This window comes from Cydia pomonella, chromosome 17 (genome assembly GCF_033807575.1).
Source record: "Cydia pomonella isolate Wapato2018A chromosome 17, ilCydPomo1, whole genome shotgun sequence".
Taxonomy (NCBI): Eukaryota; Metazoa; Arthropoda; class Insecta; order Lepidoptera; family Tortricidae; genus Cydia; species Cydia pomonella.
In genome coordinates, this window is record NC_084719.1 from 5030488 (window position 1) to 5050657 (window position 20170).

Sequence of the window (20170 nt, forward strand, 5' to 3'; positions counted from 1 at the left end):
ATGTTATAAATAGTGATATATTTCGTTTTATAATATAGATGATATCTTAATCCAACATGTGTTTTATTCACTTTTGATATTTTTCTTTCTATATATCTATGGTTATATTCGAATTTATAATATGCCACATTGACTTAAGTGAGTTCTGGGTTCTTGGGTATTTTGGGAGTAAGTTGTCGTAAATTCAGTGTCATGGTACAGTCAGCGTCAAATACTTTGTAGCAACCAAAGTAGCCAAATAGTTCGGTACACCATATATTTAGTATGGTGTACCGAACTATTTGGCCACTTTGACTGCTACAAAGTATTTGACGCTGACTGTACATTTCATAGAATCGTGAGTATAATAGAGATACAGTCATATAAAATAAAATAAAATTTGCACGTTAACAGTCCCCATACTACATTTATGCATTTCCTCGTACGTCCAAGCAAATTATTTCAATCACACGTCCATGCTCCACATATAGGTGACTAAGAAAAAATACATATGTGGGGCACGAACGTGTGGAGCTCCTAGTGAGTATTATATTCTTTGGTGTGGAGATAGTTAAGCATGACCCATTTATGGGGCACTGGACTGTGAACTGTGCCTCAGATATATTAAAGGCGTTTAAATCAATTAATGTAAAAAAAACTAGTGACCTTTGGGGAGTCTCCGTTCATACTGTCAAATCCTTAATAGAAGTTGTAGCGCCTGACCTGGTAGTTATATTTAATAACAGTGTTGACTGCGGTGAGTTTCCTGATCTAATGAAACATAGTAAAGTCACTCCTTTATTTAAATCAGGTAGCACATCCGACCCCACTAACTTTAGACCGATATCAGTGTTACCAACATTCAGCAAAATTTTTGAAAAAATAGTTTTGAGTCAGTTATTGAAACATTTTAACATTAATAATCTAATGCACAACAAACAATTTGGTTTTACACGGGGTCGCTCAACAACCGACGCTGGTGTTGAGCTAATTAAACAGATCTTCGATGCCTGGGAGGAGTCACAGGATGCTTTAGGTATCTTCTGTGACTTATCTAAGGCCTTCGATTGCGTCTGTCATGAAACATTGATCAGGAAACTGCACTATTATGGAGTAAGAGGCTCGGCACTGAATTTAATAAAGTCTTACTTACACGGTAGAATACAAAGGGTTGATGTGAGTGGACAGCGATCACCGGGGTCATTGGTCTCTATGGGTGTACCGCAGGGATCAATATTGGGGCCGTTCCTGTTCCTTATCTACATTAATGACCTGCCTTACCTAGTAAAGACCCACCATGACATAGTATTGTTTGCAGACGATACTTCACTTATTTTCAAAGTCAAACGACAGCAACAAGCTTGCAGTGATGTAAACAATGCTATTTCTAAAGTAGTAAATTGGTTTAATGTTAATAATTTATTGTTAAATGAGAAAAAGACTAAGTGCATTAAGTTTGTTACAAGTCACATAAGGAATGAGCAAACAGGTGTCATTGTCAAGGATGAGGAATTGGAACTAGTAGATAGCACAGTTTTTCTTGGTATAACTTTAGATTCTAAACTACAATGGGGTCCCCATATTGCTAATCTCTCGAATAGACTGAGTTCTGCAGCTTTTGCAGTGAGCAAGATCCGTCAGTTAACAGACGTGAAAACAGCTCGATTAGTTTACTTTAGTTACTTTCATAGCATTATGTCATATGGTATTTTACTATGGGGTAGTGCTTCAGAGATAAATACCATTTTTGTTCTGCAGAAGAGGGCTATTCGTGCAATATATAAAATGTACCATAGAGACACACTTAGAGATAAGTTTAAGGACATTAACATAATGACAGTACACTGTCAATATATTTATGAGAATATTCTGTATGTACATAAAAACATTGCCAGTTTTAAGAAAAACTGTGAAATACATAATATTAATACTAGAAATAAGCATAAGCTCGCAGTGCCCTTCACTAGGCTCCATAAAATTAAGAAATCATTCATGGGTAATTGTGTAAGATTTTACAATAAACTTCCTAATATTATAACTGAATTGTCTGTTAGTAAATTTAAAAATTATGTAAAACGTAAGCTTATCTCTAAAGCCTATTATAGCACACAAGACTACATGAATGATGAAACACCGTGGGATTAAGTGTGATTGTAAAGAATGAATTATTTTTTGTTATGTTATTAATGATGAAATTGATAATTCAATGTATATATATACCGTATTTTTTGACATTTAGATTTTATTCTAGAAAGGTTCTAGACTAGTATTTTTATACAATTTTGATGTATGACGATCTTTTTATGAAATTCTTATTATTAAGTTTACCATATCTATAATAGTTCAATGTTTTTTTTAGAACAATAATAACTGCATCAATAAATTGCTCTGATATTTAGATTAAGATGATATTTGTAAAATTTGACGATTTAAAAGTGCTTGTTGCTAGGCCTATTTGAATAAAGAATATTTTGATTTGATTTGATTTGAACGTGTTAAAAATAGAATGTTTAGGGATATTCAATTATTTCAATCAGGTCAATAGTGTTAGATGGTCAGGTATTTTATCGGACCCGTACAGGTTGGAGTGTGGGGTGAGGCAGGGGGGTTTGACCTCGCCCACACTTTTTAACCTTTATATAAATGAGCTTCTCGAGGCGCTCGGCAAAACGCATATCGGCTGCCATATTGACACAGTTTGTATGAATAATTTGAGTTACGCCGACGATATGGTTTTGTTGAGCGCATCGGCTTGTGGTTTGCGAAAACTTTTAAGTATATGCGAAACCTACGCCATCCAACATGGGCTAAAGTACAATGTGGATAAAACCCAATACATGGTGTTTGAGCCTACCGGCTATCGAATACATAAGGTACCTCCCATCAATTTGAATGGTAGTCCTCTAGAAAGGGTAATGTCTTTTAAATACTTAGGCCATGTTGTCACCTCAGATTTAAAAGATAACATGGATATCGAGCGCGAACGGAGGGCCCTGTCGGTAAGGGCAAACCTGATTGCGCGTAAGTTTGCGCGCTGTACTAGGGAGGTGAAATTAACTCTTTTTAGAGCATATTGCACCTCCCTGTATACGTGCAGCTTATGGACGTACTACACTCAGCGGGCCTACGGGGCCCTTCGGGTTCAATATAACAACGCGTTCCGGGTATTGGTGGGGCTGCCCCGCTTCTGTAGCGCATCAGGGATGTTTGCTGAAGCGCGCGTAGATTGCTTTTACACAACTCTGCGCAAACGATGCACATCCCTGGCGGGTGCGGGCCAGCCCCAACCCAATCCTGCGCTCGATTGCCGAGAGGTTTGACTGCCCATATTTGAGGCATTGTGATGACATGCATGTTTCTAGAAGTACCTATTATGTCTAACCACTAAGTAGGTGCTTCTAGAAACATAGCTGTCTTAGTAATTATTTAGTGATAAGTTTGTACATATTAACATAGCTGTAAGTGCATACTAACATACTTATGAGTCTAAAGTTACTTGAAATAAATGATTAAAAAATAAAAAAAAAAATTTGAAGTATCGAAAAAAAATTGATTTTTTTTTTTGCATTTTATCCACATGTGGGGGAAGATGAAGATTGAATTTGCCACAGGAACTAGGTTATAAAACAACGCAACGTCATTTAGTTTGGATCTGTTAAAATAGTCCCAAAAGGAAAGCTCGGAAACCGGTTAAATTTCCAAACCGTTATTAAGATCTAATATATATAATTTTCAATCCGAAAGTAATTAGTTGCTTCGGCTCTACTCATGCGATAAAAAAACTATTTATACTATTGTGAGGGATATTTCCATGCTACTTATGGCCAGCATTTTTTTTTAATTAATGCAAATAGTTTTTTTATTATATATTTTTAACTGAAAGCTGTTTTGTATGGAGTTACGAATTGCTTAGAAAAAACGGCAATTTTGGGCACAATTAAATAAATCTCGTATTGAAATCTTTGAAAATCGAACTTAAATTTACCCGGGTCTAATTATTATCTTCCTTCTGCTATTTCCAATGTATAAATCAATAAATAATTTTATATGCATATATATATATATTATTTAAAATCATAAATTTTTACTTTTAATGAAAAGACTCATTGTTGACATCTATTAGATCATAATAATATTTACTCAATCAAAACGATTTATACGTAAAAGAACGGCCGAGATTCGTCATTAGTAGCACCTAAAAAACTTTTTTTTTTTACAAAAACTGTCTATAAAATGACAGCACATATGGAGTCTCAATTACTGATTTTCATGACATTAGAAATAAAATAAAAACAAAAATAAGCGTTTTCTAAAAATGTATTTACACCACTTTAATAAGTACTGAAAAATCCCTCACAATAGTATAAATAAAATTTTAATCGCATGAGTAGAGCCGGAGCAAGTAACAACTTTCGGATCAGCCTTCGTACTTGGGGCAAAACCTTTTAATTTCGGTTTCGTTCGTAAAACCGTTATTTTTAAACCCGTTTTAAGCAGAACATTTCTATATATAAAGTTCTTGTCAGATTAACCGGTTGAGAACAATAAAAACCGGTTTATTTCTATATTGGAGTCTTTATTTACGACACCATCATTGGACGGGAGCCTCGTCGCTCGTCGTATAAACCGGTTTATTTAGGTTACAATAAAGTTCTTAAAACATTCGCGTTCTTATGAAAGTTCGAAGTAAACCCGAAATAAACTGGTATTTACCGCTATTTCCAAAACCGGTTCCCAGCCTTGCCCAAAATAAAATTACAGTCGGCCACAAAAGTTATCAAAAATGACTTACCATAAAATACTTATGAACTGAATAAGATGTTACGGACTGGATACAATATACATGTTGGGACAGTTCGCAGTTACTCGGGTCGAGTCCGTGTCGAATCTCACAGAAAGTAACACCAGGTCTTGTGATGACATTCCGGTATGAACCGATGTTAATATACCGGTATGTAACATTTCAGTACAACCTTATTTTGACTTCAAATTTCTGTATTTTTCTTGTAGGTTTTTAGGTTGTAAACCGGTTAATGGGCTCGAAACTTAAATATAAGGTTAAAAAAGTCTTTCTCGAGCAAAACTGAAATGAGAAAGGTTTTTCCGTCAAATAAATAAATTTTAAAACTGAATACCGTTTCAATTTTTAGCCTAGCAAACGCACGGAGGAAAGTAAAATAGTTATATTAGTCTACGCATTGAGTGCCTGAGCAATCTGATTGGCTAAGAGAGAAGCGATCGCCATGTTGGGGCAGTTCGCAGTGACTCGGGTCGAGTCCGAGTCGATCCTCACGGAGAGTAACACCAGGTCTTGGGATGACATCATACGGCCAGCAAATCTGAGAAAAAAATTGAAAAATATCAAGGTGCTCCTACATTGGTGTAACACCAATTTAACGTCATATAACACAACAACATTCAGTAACATTTTATAATATTTGAGAATTTTATCTGTTACCTTACAAAAATCGTCCTTAACGCAGTAATAAAAGAGCCCATATTCCGTTACCTGAGGAATTCCCCTTCTGCCGTGACGGCCGCCACGTTCGCCGTTTCGTAAACACGTTTGCAGATCGCCGCTTCATCTTCTAGCTTCGCAGCTTTTTTGTCGCACTGAATTGGAAAGTAAGGAAACTAAAATAGGTACATAATTATTATATGTATGTATATTTAAAATGTATATTTTTGTAAGTATAGTATCATATAGTAGTCATTCATAACAGCTTAACGAAAAGTGATGTCTTTAATTAGAACAACTAAGACTGTAAAATATATACTTCAGTACGTTAAAGAGAGGTATGGGCATTGTGAATGTCATCTCGCCTTGTGTGGTAGGGCACAGCACAGCGGATGTTATTCCAGATCTAGAGCAGAGCCCAACTGGGGAAGTACCTCCACCTTACAGAAAAGCGCAGCCAAATAACACTAGACCCTACTCATAGTGTTGTGTTCCTGCCGGTGAGTAAGGTTGCCAGAGTTCAACGAGGGGGGGTGGGGTTAGGGTCGGCAACGCGCATGTAACTCCTCTGGAGTTGCAGGTGTACATAGGCTACGGAGACTGCTTACCATCAGGCAGGCCGTATGCTTGTTTGCCACCGACGTAGTATAAAAAAAAAAGTACGTGTATTTTAGAAATTTATCTATATTTGGAAAAGTTATCACGGATATCAGATACTTTTGGCGCGTTGTTTCATCCGATACTATTGAGGCTTATTATACAAATGAAATAAACCGGTATTTACATCTATTTAAAACCGGTTCCGTGCTTTGGAGAGGCGCCTGCCTTTAACCATACTCTACTAGTACGGTCAAATTAACTCAAATTTCACTAAAGTCAGGAACTAATTCTAAGGACTAATAAAATCACTACGGATTGTTTTGTATGGGCTAAAAATCGAACTTTATACAATCGTTACTAAATTCACCCCCCCGGAAAGGGGTGAAATCGGCTGAAAATAATGTAATGGTTATAACTAAGAAGAGAAAAAAGGTGTACTCGCTGTAATTTGGCGTACGTTTTACAACACTTATATCTAAATTCGCACGTGTTATTTATGTTAATTTAAGCTACGGAACAGGTAAAAAAAAAACAACATTAAAAAAAATCTATTTTGGCCATTGCGGGTCTGGGGAAAGTAATGTACTCGGTGCAAATTGAGTAAATAATTAGAAAAAATATCTAAATCCAATGTCAAATTCGCACCATGGTGCGACACCCGGAAAGTAGTTTTTCATGTTTTACTGTCGTTGTACTTCGGGGGAAATTTTAATACTATTGGAAATTGATGCAATCATATTCATTTGATTTTGTTTACATTCGCACCCCATAAAAAATTGGCATTTTTATACGGAACATGCAGTTTTGTAATCAAGTACCAAAAACGTAGAGCAATAAATACACAGAAGCGACAAGCGCGTGATTAGTGGCAAGAGAAGGAACGCGCGTAGATACACCGACGAAGCACGGCTCTTGAGGCACGAGTAGTGGCATGTACTGCAAAAATAGTAGGGTTTCTGAGTATGCAGACAGACAGTCAACAAATTAAATATAGGTACGCTCAATGTTTGTTAAATTCGAAAAATCGCGTTTTTCCATATACTTACGAAAACGTTAGGCTACTTAGTTCACTCAATGATTGTTTAAAACAATAGTTCCGTTTTAATGCCAGAAGAAAGATTTGTGCTCGTTGCCCGTCAAAAGTGTCAAACAAACTGTCTCGGAACAATCGCTGCGCGTAGGGTTTGAGATCCGGATATCCAAAATATCTGGATATCGGGTCATAAGATCCGGATATTACGGATCCGTTAAATATGGTTATTGACCTATAACCGGAACAATTTTCTAATGAAATTTATGAATAATTGCATACCATTTTATCATTTAAATATAGTATTTTCATATATTTAATCAATTCAAATACTAACAGCACATCAATTTTGATAGGTACATACAGGTGTAACGCAGTAACTTTATACAATGAATGCGAATGTTGCTTAATGCAAACATTAGATCATTGGATATCCTGATGACTTGGGGCTATAGGCCCAAAACAAAAGCAACCTGAAGGCCAAGGCTAGGATAGTAGAGTAGGAAGGAGAGAAAATTGGTCTGATAATCAACCACTAGAATATCTCCAAATGAATAGGGCTAAGATGGTCGGCTCTTTATCATTTGTCATGAAGGGCATAGTGACAAGTGATAAAAATAGAACCATGCTGCCACCGCAGATCGAAAAGAAAAGACCTACCTAAAGTAATCGGGAAGAGGAGATAGATGTTCGAATCCAAAATGCCCTATGATGCTCAGCAGCGCTTCGCCGAGTTCTAGTGTCCAAGCTGATCAGTAGACTGTCCATGATACAAGTCTATAAGACAATAATTAGATTTTGATGAATGACATCGGTAAGTATTACACTTGGACTCTGAATCAGAAAAAAAAGAACAAGTTCTTAGTGAAGAAGACGAAATTCTGGCGGAATATTCTGGGACCTATCAGAGATGAAGATAGAGAAGATGAAAGCGTAGGAAAAATAGGGAGCTAGAGTAGCTAGTTGCGGCACCCAATATAATTAGCGAGATTATAGCCGCACGACTTCGCAGGCTTGGTCACTTGGAGTGGACGGGAGAGAATCGGGCTGTGAAAAGATATACCGCAGGAGCGATGTAGCCCTAAAACGCCCTCGGAGTATCCAACTAGCGTGGAGTGGTGCAGAATAGAGCAGAGTGACGTAGTTCTTGTATCAAAGGCCAAGATTCTTTTTGGGTCACTGATCCAGTGAAGTAAGTAAGTATTGCTTTCATAGTTAGTATTTCATGACGAATGAACACGAGGTGAGGCATTGGATGTATTTCCAACTATGCACCAGCTAATCCAGATATAAACCCTCCTTATTAAGTACGGTTTTAGAGATAACATTATGTTAGCTATTATAGTAATCAAGTAATCATTTAAAATTAGTTGGGGTGATATCATTGTATTAAAACATAGTTAAAAACGTTATTTCTGTGTTATCTAAATCAGTTTATTCGGATATTTATTTTGGTGGATATTCGAATAATTAGAATATCACAATATTCTAATTGCAAACCCTACATATAACTTCCCAGTAGGGACACAAATAGGTAATGTAAATACTGCGAGGAGGATCTTGTTTAGGAAAAACCAGAGCGATCGAGTATATTCCTTCAACAGGATGCTCTCCTACAGCATATAAAAAGGGCTTAACAGACCCACATTGGGACCAATTTACCTGAATAGCGACCCACAAATGCTAGATTTTTGACACTAGGCTTGGCGAAAGAAAAATGATGGACCAGCGTACACCTCTGCAAGGAGCTATTGTCTTGCAAGTGCAAAGAACGCTGTACAGGGTGTGGGGGAGTAAAACACGGATTTAAATACACTATGCTTTGCGCATGCGAAGGTGCATGCTCTGGGACAAAATAATACGTAAAAAAAAAAAATGTTTAATTAGTGTGTAACTTTAATTAGCTAGATCCGGAGTAAATTACAATAAAACGATCTCAGTATTCTTAACTTTGATAATAATACTTTTATCGAAAATATTACTTTACTATAAATATCGTTCAGCAAGTTACCTTTACTTAAACATCATTTGCCTTGCAAATTGTATTGAAACAGCCATCCGACTCTTGGTGGTGTCATCCGGTATGGAACAAAAATAGTGTAATTTGCTTGTTTATAAACCGATTTTCAAAATTTTAATGGAATTTTATAGCTTATTAATGTAGCATTCATATCTTGATACAATGTCTTCCTGTAAAGTTACTAGTAAAGTTGATGAAAACAAAAAACGGTTTTTTTTTCGGGAAAATTTAAATAAAACTTAAAAGGACCATGGGCAACTTTGTATGGAGCCTGGACCCAACGCCAACAGAAATGAGAGTAAGGTCATTAGATAGGTGTTTCTATGCACCTAGGCAATAGAGTCCAAGTAAGTAAATTAATTACTGCAGGGTAGATGTTCGCGCACCGCCGGGCGAGCACACTGAATGATTTGCCGCGCTGGCCCGGCGGTGGACTATATTGCCTAGGTAATAAGGGTGACGACATTTTGACTAAAATACCAATATCTCAGTTCTGCAATGGAATTCCGCTTGGTGCCTATAGAACGAAATGAAGTACATAGAAATACCTATGTAATGACCTTACTCTCAACTCTGTTGGTATTGGGGCCATTTTGACGCATAGTCCTTTCTCGCAAACTATGGTATTTACAAGGTCAAATGTATAAACGATATTGTAGCGCATTTAATTTTGCTTATATGACACCCCACACAAGCTTACATGTGATATACTTGCTGTGGTATACGCAATATTCTGAACACGGCACCGGCCATTTTGATGACGTCATAACTGGTGACTTAACCACGTTAGAAACTGTCTCCCAATGTTTTTTAGTCAGAATAACATGCTTAACAACATACTAAAATATGATGCTGGTTTCATAGGCACCTTTTGGGCCCTATATGACCATAAGGGAAGCGACTTCATACCTACTCGTATAACATTTTTTTATACAATCAAACACATTTGAATTAGTAGTCGATAAAGCAGTCAAACACCGATAGATTATTAATATGTTGTAACATGACATTACTATTTTTGATCTCACATAGACAATTTACGCACAAACTTGCATTTCATTTTTGGTCGCACTTTTGAAGTTTGACAGTCGTTCTTGATATCCTATTTCTATGTATCCGGATCCGAAAAATTGTCGGATATTGCAAACCCTAGCTGCGCGCTGCGCTATCTCCCCGCCCCGCGCGCCCCGCGCCACGTGCTGCCAACCACCTTCGCTTGCAGTTCGTTGCGATTAATTCTATTTACTTTTTGACAAACTTCCGGTAAAAAAAATCTATTTTTTATTTAGTGCAAATGTAGTGTCTTTAGATAAGTACCGTTTTTAAAATTTTCACGTCTCTCTTAATTTCCCCCGAAGCACAATGTACAAAATAATTAAAAATACATGTTCCATAATTTGCCCAGGCGTGCAAAGTTAACTGAATGTTTATAATGCTTTAAAAAGCTTAACTTGAGATTGCACCAACCGACTGACTTATCCTCGAGCCGCAATCGAAAAAAAAAAATTTTTTTAGGGTATCATACATTGCACATCTTTTTAATTAAGATATACTATGCACCAAGGTGTTCTCTATACACTACTTAGCTTGAACCTAATAGCTTTTAATTTACTCCAAAATTACGGCACTTTATAGTTTATACCTAAAATTTAACGGTCTTCCGTACATAATAGAAACGGTGCAACTCGGGGGAAACAATCTAGTTGCGCCATCTAACAAATCCAAAAAAAGCACGACTACACGACTTACTTCCATACTTTTTCTTAACTTAACTATACTATACGGGCGAGCAGTCAGTGTTTCCATCTCCTATATGAAGTCAAAGCTTTGAGGATTCTGATAAGTCATCATGGGTTGATTATTTTTAATACTACGTCGGTGGTAACCAAGCATACGGTCCGCTTGATGGCAAGCAGTCTCCGTAGCCTATGTACGGCTACAACTCCAGAGGAGTTACATGCGCGTTGCCGACCCTAACACTCCGCGCCCTTGTTGCGCTCTGGCAACCTTACTCACCGGCAGGAACACAACACTATGAGTAGGGTCTAGTGTTTTTGGTGGCGGTTTTCTTCGATGGTCCTTCCCCAGTTGAGCGCTGAATGATATCCGCTGTGCTGTGCCTTACCACACAAAGCATGATGACATACACAATGTCCATACCTCTCTTTTGGACGTAGTTTAAGGACGTATCCGAGTCCCGGGTTGTGCCCTATGTTCTACCATTTAGAGGTCAAACAAGCCTAAACTGTCTTACCTCGGTCATTCCACGAAGTCTTTTCTGTTCGGTGTCCCACCGCGCCTCTGACATTGTGACCGCTCGCATAAGCTCGCCGACAGGTGGCGTTATAGATACTGACACTTCGCCTGTACATAATATAAACAATAAGAAGGTATTATTTGGAAATAGTACTACTCGTTTATTTTAAATTGAAATTGTGGTGTGATTGTAATTAACTGGCGCGGCAATAAGATTTTGAAATAGTATCTTATACAATAGTGATATATAGAGAGCTCTTCAGTCGAGTTACGTGTTAAGGCAACGAAGCTTGCCGAGTTGTCCAAGTAAGGTACGAGATTGAGAAGCTTGATTATATCACTATTGTATACAATACTTTTTCTACGAGTCATCTAAAATAATACTTTTTTACTATAAAACCCAAATAATTAATGAAAATTGTTAATTATCTCAGTAGACAAAAATTTAATACAAAAGACATAAGCGCCTTATATCATAACCATAATTCAAAAGCACGTAAATAAAGAACGTCCGCGAATTCGATTAGTTGTTATTATTCTAATCCTAAGGTTAGAGATATTAGCTGATCGAGTTTATCCAGACTCACAATGCGGCTTCAGAGCTGGAAGGTCTACAATGTACATTTAATTTTTTTTTTTCATTTTATTGTTAAAAAAGTTTACATGACATTACAGTTGAACCAATGCGTAACGAAACTTAGACTAACAGCAATAATAATTATAACCATTGACAATTATAAAACAATAATGGCACATTGACAAATTAAATTGGAACAGTTGAGCACCTAGCATCCATCGCCTCACAATACATGATATTCTCGTTAAGGCAGGTACAGGAAAAGTGCCGTGAACAACAGGTGCCCCTCTATACCGCTTTTGTAGACCTCAAGAAAGCCTTTGACACGGTCAGTCGCGAGGGGCTCTACAGGGTACTTGAACACGTTGGTTGCCCAAACATTCTCTTAAGTATCATTAAATCCTTCCATGACAACATGCGTGGTGCTGTGGTATTTGACGGGGAGGAATCTGGCCCATTTAATGTAAATTGAGGTGTAACACAGGGATGCGTTCTTGCTCCCACCCTTTTTGGTATTTTCTTTTCTGTTCTCCTCATGGTGGCCTTTAAAGAATGTGACGTCGGAGTTCATCTGCATACAAGGAAAGACGGGCACCTCTTCAACATCCGTCTGTTAAGATCAAAGAAAAACAGATGCCACCTGCTGGCCAGAGAGCTCCTATATGCAGATGATGCTGGGTCGCTAACACAGAGTATGGGCTCCAAGAACTGCTAACAAAATTTAACAACACCTGGCAAACTTTTTGGAATGACTGTGAACAGTAATAAGACCGTCGTTCTCGCTCAAGGCACGGATCATATACCCAGTATCATGCTTGGTGATGATACTCTTGAAGTGGTCGAGAACTTTTGTTATCCTGCAAATTGTGCAATGATCGGCTTCGGACCTCTCTAAGTCGGGCTCCGCTCGACTTAGTCGGTATATGACGGCTTTAGAGCGCTCGCAGCGCGCCTTGTACGACCTTATAGTCGTCATTATGACCAATATTGTGGTTCCTGATCTGACCTTTTTATTAATCCTCATATTGGCCATATCGAGATATTGATACACGGATAGGGACCGTGCGCGTTGGAGGGTCTGCCATCTTGTGGTCTGAATCGGAACCATAAACAGGCACATTTACACGTCAAGTGTTTTCTTGTGCATAGTAGGTTCTGCCATCTTGTGGGCTACATCGGAACAATAAACATCACATTTACGCTTCGCGCCAAAAATCTGACAGCTCCTGTGCTGCCTCCTACAGTTCATGCACGCTCCCTATAGGTAGAGCTGCAGCCAACTTTGGAAAGCTTCAAGCTCGAGTCTGGAATAACAACAAGCTGAAACTCTCTACCAAGATTCTTGTTTACAAAACATGCGTCCTAAGCATCCTCCTGTACGCATCTGAAACGTGGACAACCTACTCCAAACAAGTCCTACTAGAGTCCTCCATTCTCGTCACCTGGAAGAATCGTATGACAAACGGAAGGATTCTCGACCATGTCGACTGTTGCAGCATCACTGCCACTCTAAAACAGCGAAGGTTGCGGTGGCTAGGCCATCTACGTATGGACCCAGATAGACTTCCCCGAGCAGTGATGTTAGTGAAATTGCATACGCCAAAAGACCAGTCGGACGTCCAATGCTTCGCTTTAAGGATTCCTGCAAGCGGGACATGTTGTCCTTCGGCATCGACCCGAACACCTGGGAAACGGAAGCCCTTAAAAGCGGAATGGCGTAACCTTCTACATGACGGCATAGCGAAGCATGATGAAGTCTGGCTCGATGATTTAAAGTAGAAACGACTTCGGACTGCACAGGAACCATCAACAGATTCGCGCTTCACCTGCGATCTTTGTGGCAGAGTGCCGAGCTGCGATTGGGCTTTACAGCCACAGGAAAAGATGTGCCGCACCTCCGATCTCCGACCGCGCACGGACATCTTCTTCTTCTTAATAACCTGTCGCTGCAACAATCATCTGTCAAGATGCTGTGGCCAATGATGACGATGAAAACTAACTAGTCTGTGAGATGTAGACCTCGCTCGGTTAAGACGTAGGTTTAGGTAACTTACCTAAAGAAGAGAGCACAGTGAACTCAACAGGCTGTATGGAATCTTGGAAGTCGACTCCAAGAGTGGTGCTGGCGGACGCGCCGGGCGCGAGGCCTGCTATGCTTGCGAAGTCGTGGATCGAACGGGACCCTGTTAACATCTGTGAACAAAGGTCATTATTGTTTATAAAAAAAAAAGTATGCTCTAAGATTCAATATAGCGGTTTATTTCGGTTTCGCTTCGATATCATTAGCTTATATCTAATTAGGAATTGACATTATATATACATGTTCTGAATGTAAAATGTGACCTGTAAAATTTGTTTTTACCAACAAAGATCTGTATTCTGACAAGTATTTTTAAACGGTTAAATATGGTTATGTTGTTCAAACTTTAAGTGTGTGATTTTTAAGTAATTTTACATTGAATTCATTTTTTGGGTTATAATTCCCGTGTATTAGAAGTCAATTTAATTCTATTTTGGTTAGGTTGTACGTATTGTTTTATTTTGTGAACTTAATTAACGTACCACTTTTAACATACATTTATGTTTCGAACTGAAGGCGGCTAGATTTGGTCCTATTCTTCGGGCTGCACCTGAACATTTCAGTATGTGAGTGCTGAAGGCTTGGCTCGACCCAGTCGCTATGTGAGCGCCGAAAGCGCCCGGCTTTAGTCTCTTATGTCGGGCTTCACCCGACCCGCGCAGCTTCAGACCTCTCGAAGTCGGGCTCCGCTCGACTTACAAGGAAAGGTACCCAACTGTCCGGTTCCGATTTGATTCATATTTATATATGTTATAGAGTTGTCTAAAATAACGGACACGTATTTTTTTTTAGCTGCCCAAACTCAACCTATTGGGAGAAATTGCCCTCCAAAGTACTAAAAAGTTACTAAATCTTCTAACTCCTATAGAAAGTGATGCTCAAGCAACTTGCTAGTTAATGGCTGGTTTGAGTATATGTTTGAAAGCAGCAAAAAATAATGAGCACGTGTTTTGTTATATCGGCTAAAACTCATTTTTTCCTAAAAAAATCGACATTCGAAGTTTTATAATATCTTATCGCTAAAGTTACACATAAAGACGGGTGTTTTTTTAGGAAAACTTGAGTTTAAGCAGATATAACAAAACACGTGTACATTATTTTTTCCTGTTCTCAAACATATACTCAAACAAGCCATTAACTAGCAAGTTGCTCGAGCATCACTTTCTATAGGAGTTAGAAGATTTAGTAACTTTTAGTACTTTGGAGGACAATTTCTCCCAATAGGTTGAGTTTGGGCAGCTAAAAAAAAATACGTGTCCGTTATTTTAGACAACTCTATAACATATATAAATATAAATCAAATCGGAACCGGACAGTTGGGTACCTTTCCTTGTTAGTCGGTATAGAACGGCTTTAGAGCGCTCGCAGCGCGCCTTGTACGACTTTATAGTCGTCATTATGACCAATATAGTGGTTCCTGAACTGACCTTTTTATTGATCCTGATATTGGCGATATCGTCCTGCGTGCAGTTGGTGAAGGTGATCTCGACGGCGCACATGGCGGCGGAGTAGAGGTGCGGCGCGCGCGTCCAGCGCCGCGCGGCGCGCAGCCCGCGTGACGTCACGCGCGCGATCACCTCCGCCGCCGTGCTCGGGGCGAACGCGGCCGGCACCGGGGTTATTGCGTCTATAGACAGTTAAGTGTAAAAATATGGGTGTACACATCTTACTCAAAAATATGTCCCATAGCATCTTATTCCTCTGTAACAAGAGCGTGGCACCATATTTATGAGGCTATTTCGATACATATTTTTGCACTTGACTGTACATTGTGCAACGAGGGGGGGTAAGTGAAATTTTGAAAGACCCGAGTTTGCAATATTCTTACCCCCGGAGTTACACACAATGTTTTTTCACACTTTTTTTTGGGGGTCGCAGTTCTAGCCTAACCCAACCCACTTTACTCAATACATTTTGCTTTTTTGGGGGTCACAGTTCTAGCCTAACCCAACCCACTTTACTCAAAACATTTTGCTTTTTTGGGGGTCGCAGTTCTAGCCTAACCCAACCCACTTTACTCAAAACATTTTGCTTTTTTGGGGGTCACAGTTCTAGCCTAACCCAACCCACTTTACTCAAAACATTTTGCTTTTTTGGGGGTCGCAGTTCTAGCCTAACCCAACCCACTTTACTCAAAACATTTTGCTTTTTTGGGGGTCACAGTTCTAGCCTAACCCAACCCACTTTACTCAAAACATTTTGCTTTTTTGGGGGTCGCAGTTCTAGCCTAATCTAACCCACTTTTATGACAACAGTTGTTCCTTATAATATTGAATCAAACAAAATTTTAATAATTACATTACATTTTAAAGATTTGGTACAAAATATGTAAATTATTGTTTGTTTAATTTAAGCGAATACTACGTGAAAGGTTATTTAGTAAAATAATAATAGTTGAAATCAATATTCTGTGAACTGTAGTGTCGTACAAATAACACTCAATAAATAAAAATTCTACAGTCAATATTTTATTTTATTTTAAAATTGTCGAATAATTATTCTAATATTGAATTAAGTTACAATATATGTGTATTTAATTTGAATAAAGTCAAAGTCAATATATTCTTTATTCAAATAGGCCTAGCAACAAGCACTTTTAAACCGTCAAATTTTACAACTAGTAGCTCTGTGAGCTGTAGACCTCGCGAGCATAGCTTATGGCTCCTCTACACGATGGCCCAGCGTAGGCCAGTCCTAGGGGCGCATTTATGCGTTAGAGCAGCGGTTCCTAACTTGGGGGTAATTACCCCCGTAGTGGTAAATCTGGTATTTTACGGAGGTAATAAGCTCAATTAAATATATCAGAAATTAGACCTGTAAGAAAGAATATTGATATTTATTGGGAGTAGGGGTAAAATCGGGTTCCCTAGTTAGTCATAGGGGTGGCAGAACTGACAAGGTTAGGAACCACTGCGTTAGAGGGAGCAAGTGATATTGCTATCTCATTTCACCGCATAGCTGCGTCCCTTAGATTGGCCTACGCTGAGCCATCGTGTAGAGGAGCCCTTAAAACTGAATAAATGTATGGGCTCCGCTGTTTAGAAGAATTTATAAAAACTAAATTGACAAAAAAACATAATTATCGAATAGGATGGTCCAACTTTGTATGTAGAAAAAAGTTGAAAGGATTTTATCTTCACATTGGCTCCCTTTATAGAACAGTAATCTATGTGCCAAATTTGAACTCATTTGCGAATGATTAGGTGGTCGCTATGATTTTGTGATTTGCAATATCCTCAAAATCCTCATACAATTAAAAAAATGCAAAGTTACCTAAAACAAAAAAAAAACGATCGCCATCTTTTTTAGCATACTTTTAAATAATAAATAAAATGAATAAAGAGCCCTTAAAGACATTCCCAAAGCAGAATTATTGATGGGTCAATTTATTTTCATACTATTTTGTATAGCAGTATTGTTTCATTTATAGCGACTTCTAAATAATGTTAATTGCTCTTAATTTTTTATAGATACTTTTTCGTATATTAGAATTTAAAAAGCCCGCACGGAAAAGGAATTTTCATTAATTATTGACTAAGAAAACTTTGTAGACACGTAAATTTACTGCCATCTTTGGACACATGATTAAAACTTTTGGAACGTTATGGTGCCATCGCTCGAAACGATGCTGTCAAACATTTGGCCTTTAATCTATTAGATGGCGCCACTTTAGGTCTTTAACAATTATAACATATATTAGTAAACGAATAAGGATCAAAAAGATCATCAAGGAAAGGAAAATCAAATGGCGTTCTACAAATTTTTATCATGTGTCGAAAGATATAGCAGCAATTTTACTGTAGCAACAAAATTTTGTTTGACAATCCACCTCCATTTCAAATTCTCTTTGCCAACGCCTACAAAATGGGAAGAAAAAAGAAAATACTCCCTTTCCCGTTTCCAAACGCCCACAGTCATCCCCTGAATGGTAAAAGTAGAACCACCTCCATCTTCGTCGGCAGAAGAAGGGCCATCAGAGCTTCACTCTGTAGTGTTTTATCTCTATAGGATTTGGTAATTTAATCCACTAAAACATCATTTTGCTACATCGAATACCTTGACTAAAATATCAACAGAAGATATATAATGTGTTCCTGCAAATTTGTGCCCTGAATTTTTGTAGACAAGATTATAGCAAGCATCGCTGGCTCTTAGTAATCTATATTGCACCTAAATTTTCTAAAAGAATGCCACGAACCGTACCGAAACTTTCTGCGGCGACTGCACGCAGGAAATATGTTAGAAAACCGTTTCCCTCTTTTAGCTATGATATATAATTTTTTTTTATTAAAGCAATATAACATACATTTACGTTTAAACTTCTATTCCTAATATAATATCAATATTCCAATCTACAACTACGTCTCTATAGCAAAGCCAAAGTTGATAAATTAATCCAAATGCAAAAACTGCTCAGATTTTTTTTAAACATGAACCCGTTTTCGCCTGCGCTATTGTCCGTCTCCTTAAACTTTAACGGCTGTAAAAAAAGTTTAGACAATAAAACTGAAACGAATACGCTTTGCTCGCGCTTCGTGCTCGCTCGATCAACAATACAAAATTTAAATGCAAAAAAAATACAAAATGTTACAATTCAGGGAATAGATCCAGGGTCCTCTTCTCTCTCCCTGTTACAAAGCTTAGTCAATAAAAAATAGGAAATTAAAGTGCAAAAAAAAAACAAAAAGATTTCATTGTTCGGGATTTGAGCCCGGAACCTCATGATTGTAAAGCTAGTGTATTCCAATTGAGCCACGAATGGATATATGTGATACGGTGAAATTAGGCTACTTATTCTCGAGTAAAATCTAAATATCTAAATACCCCCTATACCAGCGTTCTAAAATATCTGAATTTTTCGCAAATCACTCTGTAACCATGTCTCACAAGGAGGAAACTCTTATGATATCGATACGGCTATTTGTTTAGGCGCGACGTACCATGACTCCGCCATTTTGAAAAAATTCCAAAAACTGGATCGACAAAAAAATTCTATTTGATCATAGAATATGGTCGCAAAATTTGACGCGAATCGGTTGAGAATTGCGACCTGTAGAGGAGAACATCCGGACATACGAAAGCAGATTGCGCGAGTCAAAACGTAGACCTACGCTACGCTTCGGTCAAATATCATCTTCATCTAAATATCAGAGCAATTTATTGATGCAGTTATTATTGTTTTCAAAAAAACATTGAATTATTATAAATAATCAAAGAAACAAAATTAATTGTAACCAAAATGTGGGATTCGATTATTCTATGAATAATTTTCTGTAATACAAAATTCAGCAAGAAGTTTGACGGTAAAATAAGGGTACACCTTAATAATAATAATAATAATTCAGCCTCTATACGTCCCACTGCTGGGCACAGGCCTCCTCTCATGTGCGAGAGGGCTCGGGCTATAGTCCCCACGCTAGCCCAATGCGGATTGGGGACTTCACATACACCTTTGAATTTCTTCGCAGATGTATGCAGGTTTCCTCACGATGTTTTCCTTCACCGAAAAGCTAGTGGTAAATATCAAATGATATTTCGTACATAAGTTCCGAAAAACTCATTGGTACGAGCCAGGATTTGAACCCCCGACCTCCAGATTGAAAGTCGGACGCCATATCCACTCGGCCACCACCGCTTTTGTACCTAACCTTAGGTACACCTTATGTACCTAAAATTAAAACTGGCATACGTACCATCTCCATCCCCCGGCCCAACGCTGGGCGGCGACAGGAAACCTCCACACGTCGGTGTCATGGTCGGCAGAGAACTGGCCACTTCGTCTAATTCCAGTAACAATTCCAAATTTGACTTCTCGTTGGATTTGGGTTCCGTTTTGGGTTTGGTCTCTGTTTTTTCGGGCACCTATGAAATTATTTAAAAGTGTTGTTATTAAAAAGTCAATTATTTATCAGCGAACATATATTTTCTTTTCTTTTCGAGCAATTGAGAGGCACATGTAAACGAATGAATGAAAGTTTCTCGTGAGCTTCGAAGGATGATACTTCTAAATTCTGATACTAACTGCATTAACTGGCAATTGGTGGATCTATACAATGAGATTTACGGATGGACAATTAGGTAGGTAACAGCGGGGATGAATCATACAGCGTTTATTTTTTATACGACATATTGTAAGGGTAGTTTATATCCAAATGAATTAACTTTTATAT

At 38.1% G+C, this 20170-nt stretch overlaps 1 protein-coding gene and 1 long non-coding RNA gene across 3 annotated transcripts in view; both read right to left on the reverse strand.

The window, feature by feature from the left end:
• The window catches only part of LOC133527033 (uncharacterized), a 351591-nt gene that overhangs the window by 138277 nt on the left and 193144 nt on the right, over positions 1–20170 (reverse strand). The window lies entirely within an intron of this gene.
• The window catches only part of LOC133527017 (AP-3 complex subunit beta-2), a 78358-nt gene continuing 62892 nt past the window's right edge, over positions 4705–20170 (reverse strand). For both annotated transcript variants that reach the window (XM_061863904.1, XM_061863903.1), the window contains 6 exons: positions 19694–19862; positions 15428–15627; positions 13975–14113; positions 11342–11451; positions 5489–5592; positions 4705–5318 (listed from right to left, as the gene is read on the reverse strand). In XM_061863904.1, coding sequence (XP_061719888.1) covers positions 5171–5318; positions 5489–5592; positions 11342–11451; positions 13975–14113; positions 15428–15627; positions 19694–19862 — 870 coding nt within the window. In that variant the 3' untranslated portion in view covers positions 4705–5170. The remainder of the gene's footprint in view (positions 5319–5488; positions 5593–11341; positions 11452–13974; positions 14114–15427; positions 15628–19693; positions 19863–20170) is intronic.